Source organism: Populus euphratica, unplaced genomic scaffold, assembly GCF_000495115.2.
Source record: "Populus euphratica unplaced genomic scaffold, PopEup_1.0 scaffold634.1, whole genome shotgun sequence".
Lineage (NCBI taxonomy): Eukaryota > Viridiplantae > Streptophyta > Magnoliopsida > Malpighiales > Salicaceae > Populus > Populus euphratica.
Genome location: NW_011500508.1, coordinates 100616 through 106584, shown reverse-complemented (window position 1 = coordinate 106584; position 5969 = coordinate 100616). Strand labels below are relative to the sequence as shown.

Below are 5969 nucleotides of genomic sequence, written 5' to 3'. Positions count from 1 at the left end.
TTTTTTTTTTTATTAAGCTAGTGATTAAATTAAAGTAGAAATGAGTTGATATGTAATTTTGTTGAATTGATGTATTTTGAGTAAAAGACTTTAAGAAGCTTTAATATTAAAAAGAAAATGGAAAAATATAGAAGAAATTGTAAATAATTCAATATCGAATTTTGGAAAAATTGTTTTGATCTTTCATGGGAAAAAAATTATAGTTTGAACCCTTAATTTTAGACATTTATGATTTGACCCCTAATTGTAAAAGACTCTTTCTTTTAGCTCTCAACATTTATTCATGAAATATGTTTGGGTAGGTATTTTGAGGGCAACACATAGTAAGAAAAATGATTGGAGACCACGATTTGCATACTCGTATAATTATGAGTAATTGATCAAGAATATATATAAATATATAAGAGAAGTATTTACTCTATGAAGTGTAAACGGTGTGATGGGTTGTTGCTCAGCATATTTGTAGTGGCATAACAAAAGCATAAAATTTAGATAAAATAGATTTAATGCAAAAGGCCGACATCACCTCATGGAATGATGCTTCATGCCTCTTCATTATTACAAAGAGCTAATGAACGTAACCCGGACATGGAGGGTTTTGCAGCCATGTTTTGTCTCGTCCATATAGACATTGATATGATTATTAGGCATAAAAGGTTTAGCCAAAACCTTCTGTTTCCATGAAGCACTTTGGTTCTGTTCAAGTCATGGCGCTGGGGTTCTTAGTTATTGGTAAGTTTCCATCATAAGTGCACTTTAGCACATCTGGTGTCCTCACCAGTCGGGGCCCAACTGGCAACCTTCGTTTTTGGACGAATATCCTGCACAGGGCATCAAACACCATTTCAGAACCCAAGAGAAATACAAAGGTGATAAGACCAGCAAACGTAAAGTGATGACATTTTCCTGTCTTCATCAAATGTTTGCTGCTGATAAATACCACTCCTTGCTATTCCTTTTACAAGAATTCTTGTTTGTCCTGATGATATTTGAGGTTCATGCAGGTTACTTCTAAGCTCTTATGTAATTGTTTGAATAGTTAAACAATTCTGTCAACTGGGGCTAGCCCAGGCAGTAGGGGATGTGGGATTAAGATTATGAATAAATAGCATAGATTTTCAATTCAATTCTCCCTTGGGTTCCAGAGAAAAGAAAAGACAATCTGTTTGTCAAGCTTCTGGTTATATGAATATGCATGTGTATTAGGACTGGAATAGGTATTTCACTGCCTAAACAGCAGGAGCAAACAATTAAATTTCTGGACATAGGATGTGAGTTAATTTAACTACCTGGTCAAAGATAGATGTTGGAATTGCAAAGGTGGCAACAGCATTAGGAGAATCGACTATTCCAGAAATCCTTCCTTCACATGGGCAACATGATAGCAGAAGATACATCTGAAAAACATTATCATATCCTCTATATGAGTTATCATCAAATAAACTTGTATTTTATCTCATTTGATGCTTCCTTTTCTGCATGGGCTATGCATATGGCCATTGTCATGCAAGAACGGAAATATTTTGGTGTTGGGAGATCACAAACCTGTTCTTTGGAGTAGCCAAATTTAGAGAGGTAGTCGATGGCATTGAGCACTGCTCGCTTGTATGCAACACTTGCATCAAGGAAGTGCTGCCTTCCGCTCTCATCTACACTGATGCCTTCAAATACCAACCATTCTGAAAATCTTGGCTCCACAGGGCCTATCTCAAAGATTGGATTCACATGAAGAAGAGTCGGCCCCATTGGGGTAAGGTACTCTTTCATTCCACCCTTTATGATTTCACATCTGATACAGAAATCACAAGTGCTATACAGTATATACATTGGATAAACTTTGAATATACTAAACATATAAGAAATTAACGACGATAGAACTTCAACGAAGTGCCACCCAAAACTGAGTGATGTTAGATAGGATAATAGTAGACCAGGCGTTAAGTAGAACATGATCTGCAATAAACGAAAGTCGTACATATGTGTGCGTGTATCTTGTGATGTTAATTACAAAATGCACTTGCATGTTTTGTTGCATAAGATAAATAGAATAAGATTGAAGAATCTTAATACTTGTTCCTAGCAATGTAAGCAAAAAGACACAGAAAATCACAGGATAGGTAAGAAGAGACGTACTTGAGCTCCAAGAACCCACTCATCTCAATTGCCCCACAGAAGGCAATTTCACCATCGCCCTGAGAGAAGTGCATGTCACCAGTGCTAACATTTGCTCCTTCTATGAATACTGGAAGGTACACTTTCGAACCTCTACTAAGATTTTTTATGTCACAATTTCCTCCATTTTCTCTTCCTGGAATTGTTCTTGCTGCCTCAGTAGCAATCTTTTCCCATTCGGGCGTGCCCTTTTGGATCTACACATGACTATCAACAGTTAGAATAGTTTACTTGCAGCAAGAACATAGTTTAGTTCCCACCCTAGCGGTCCATGCTCTGTTAGCATAAAAATACTGATGCAAGTTAACAACAATATCAGCATCGTTGGGCTTTTACTGATCAAAGTTTTAGAAATATTTACTTCTGTAATCTGCATGGACACCAGAGGCTTTTATAACCAGAAGTCGTTTGTGGTGTTTTACATACCCATAGCATTTGATGTCATTATACCTTTCCTAGGTGGCAACCTTTTGTTGATGGTAGATTTGCCAGTGGTCTTGAATGCAGAACTTCGCATAGCTTCAGATGTTTGAGCCCATTTTCCTCTACTTCTCTCTCCCTCTCATTCCATATGTTCAGGAGTTCCCTTGATGGTGCGGTACCAACTATTCCAGGGTGAGTCAGACCTGGAAATCGAACCCCTGATGTGAAAAAAGAAAAACAAAATCATGCAATTAGCATAAATAGACTGCTTTTAATCTTATGGCTCCGGTTGTATAATTTCGTGCCTTATTTTATGAAGACGGGAGATTTTAAGCCCAGTCCATATACCTGGTATTTGAGGCGAATAGGCATAGATTCCTTCAAAATACCAAATAGCTTTGGTTGCACAAGGAAAGTGGTCAGTCAAGAAACCACCTCCATTTTCTCTGTCAAATGATGCTGTAAAACCCCATTCATCTCCAGGGAGAGGACCCAAGTTGCATATTTCAACAGCAAGTAGATCACCTGGCTGTGCTGGCTTCCCTTCCTCGTCCAAAACTCTAATTGGGCCACTGAGATAGTGAACCTAAACCAGTTTCCAAGCAAAACGATCATCAAATAAATCTAGTTCACATAGTGATTGATTAGTCTAATCATGTAGGATCCTCTGATGAAGTTAATTATTTGCAGTTCCTTAATTTCTACACATGTTTTCTGCCAGGTGCTAATTTGTTCTCCTGCTTCCTCGTATATAGAAAAACGGAGGCAGGTGACCATTTTTTTTTATTTTTTTTGTTCATATCTGCTTGAGAATTAGTTAGAGTTGACATTTGTCTGAAATCTAGAGTTAATTAAGAATAATGGAGAAGTTAAAAAAATAGATTCGTACTTACAGATGATAAGTCTATGGTTTTCACATCTATTGCAGAATCATTATCTTTGATCATACCTCCAGTCCAGTCAACCATCTCCACTCTGAACACCTCACCGACTTTAACCTCAGCAACTGGTGGTATTCCTGGATGCCACCGGTTGTGGAGAGGGAGTATTTGCTCCCAAGGCTTCTTCTTCAAGTCTATTGGCACTACTAATCTTGGGGTTGAAGGAGCCATGGTGGAAATGCAGAGAGAGCGCGGGGGAATATGGAATCTTTTGTTGTAAAATTACCTCACTAATGGAAGAGGAGGAGTTAACGAGTACAGTTAGGACCCGCTGTTTGTTCATTCTGTGATTTTTTTAAAATTAATTTTTTTTTAGTTTAAATTAATTTTTTTAAGTTTGTTTTTATGGGAAAAATAATTACGGTTACAATGTCAAAATTGTATTAATAAATAACAAATGAGTACAATATTTATTCCTATGGTCCCCCGTACTCCTTCCACCATACGACAAACAATAAATCATAGCCAAAACCTGACAAACCCAGCTACATGATTCAGGTTCTGCGGCTGCAAAACGATTAAGCAGCGAGTCTATATTGTATAAGAAAACTAGCAGGGGATGATGCTCATTGTAATTCATAGTGAACTTGAGGACCCAGGTGTGTATTTGTTGGCTTGGATTTATTGCCAGTGCTATACATGTTTGAAGTTCATACGTCTGATTACCATTTTCCTCGCATGATTTCTTTTGCTTCCTAGCATTTCCTACTTCCAAGACAGAAACCAAGCCTTAACAAATGCTCGCTTGTTAGAATAATATTTATGTATCAAAGCGATACACACACACACACACACACACATATATGTATATGTATATGTGTATGTATATGTATTATGTATGTATGTATGTATATGTATTATGTATGTATGTATGTATATGTATTATGTATGTATGTATGTATATGTATTATGTATGTATGTATGTATATGTATTATGTATGTATGTATGTATATGTATTATGTATGTATGTATGTATATGTATTATGTATGTATGTATGTATATGTATTATGTATGTATGTATGTATATTGTTATGGTTATGGATCCGTAGAGCAGATATTGAAATAGAAAACTAATCAACGCTAGCTGGAATGGAACACACAAACAGTAAGGGTATAGCTACAACTCACAATAGAGGGATCAGCGTTCTTGATGTCCTCTGCGGAGTATTCTTTCGTGATACGGCCTCCACTGAAGTCCACCATCTCAACTCTGAAAAGCTCTCCGACTTTTACCTCTGCGACTGGCGGTATGTCTGGGTGCCACCGGTTGTGAAGTGGAAGTTTCTGTTCCCATGGCTTCTTTTTGACATCTATGGGAAAGACCAGCCGTGCACCATGTTGTTCCATGCCTCCTTTCTCTCTTAACTTTCAATCTTGATGTAGTTGAAAGGAGGAAAAGAGAGTTATAAATCCTGTATCTTTCTTGGAGGTGTTCATGGAGTAGTGCTGCAGCTTCAACCTTCACTTTCAGTTGAAGCTTGACACCCATGATTGACACCGTAGAGTTTGATTTCTCTTTCCTCTACTTAGTGGATGGACCACTATGAGAATTGATTGAGCTTTTGACACATAAACTATTCTTGACTTCATGCGTTGTCTCAGAAACATTTACTGAAACAGTATAAAAATCAAGTTTGATCTTGAGTTAGGTGGTAACAAAAGTTAGCCAATGACATTCAGGATATATATATATATATATATATATATATATATAACCAAAACATTATAGGGCTTAGATTTACTTCTTTTTTTATTGCTACAGCGAAACTATCCTTTTGTTTTTGAGAAGAAAAAAGAAGTCTTTATGGTGAGATGCTTAAGTATTTTTCACTGTCTTATTGATTATTAAAAAATTATTTGAAGTGTTTAGATTTTTTATATTTTTTTACATAGAAAAAAATATTTTTTTACGGTAGAATCAATAATTCTTAGAGTTGTTAACCAAGTGTTTCTTTTATTTTTCCTAAAATTTTAAATAATAAAAATATTTTTTTATCCCAATGATGAAAAAATTCTTAGGACGTTTTGGACAAGGGTTTTTTTATTTATTTTTCATCATTCATGTACATTTAAAGTATGTTTTTGGCCTTGACAAAGATAAAAAAAAAAAATAATAAGGTTCATATTTAGAGGTATTTTTATACTTTTATATTATTTTTTGAATTATTATCACAGTCATATGAGATGTTTTGTTATTTTTATATTGATTTTTTTTATGTTTTTAATCAATAAAGTTGTTGGCGCATGCTCAACAGTAGCGTTTACGCCATTCAAGCTACATATATAACACTGTCTAGCTATCAAACCTAATCTTTCATTGTCTTTTTATATGTGATTAGTACTTAAAAGTGCATTTTTATCAAGGTTTTATATCATCATTTTGCACTTGAAGTATCAATAACTCCTTAACTAAAACATGTTTTATAATAAT

The 5969-nt window shown here is 35.4% G+C and overlaps 1 protein-coding gene across 2 annotated transcripts; it reads right to left on the bottom strand.

Annotated features, from left to right (window-relative positions):
- Positions 1–463: 463 nt before the first annotated feature.
- LOC105115094 (putative formamidase C869.04) lies at positions 464–5073 on the bottom strand. Of its 2 annotated transcripts, none has more exons than XM_011011882.1 (7): positions 4667–5073; positions 2944–3181; positions 2623–2813; positions 2134–2369; positions 1546–1789; positions 1290–1397; positions 464–821 (listed from the first exon to the last, which is right to left on the bottom strand). In XM_011011882.1, exons 1-7 carry the CDS (start codon positions 4883–4885, stop codon positions 744–746), a joined length of 1314 nt encoding a protein of 437 aa, XP_011010184.1. In that variant the 5' UTR covers positions 4886–5073; the 3' UTR covers positions 464–743. The 2 variants fall into 2 exon arrangements, with proteins under 2 accessions (XP_011010184.1, XP_011010185.1); XM_011011883.1 differs by lacking the exon at positions 4667–5073 and adding an exon at positions 3489–3820.
- Positions 5074–5969: the final 896 nt, after the last annotated feature.

Coding starts and splice junctions, on each gene's coding strand:
- LOC105115094 (XM_011011882.1), bottom strand. CDS start 4,885: ATGGAACAACATGGTGCACGGCTGGTCTTTCCCATAGATGTCAAAAAG. Junction 3,182..4,666: donor AGAACGCTGATCCCTCTATT/GTGAGTTGTAGC, acceptor AAACTGGTTTAG/GTTCACTATCTCAGTGGCCC. Junction 1,790..2,133: donor AGTGGGTTCTTGGAGCTCAA/GTACGTCTCTTC, acceptor TTTCTGTATCAG/ATGTGAAATCATAAAGGGTG.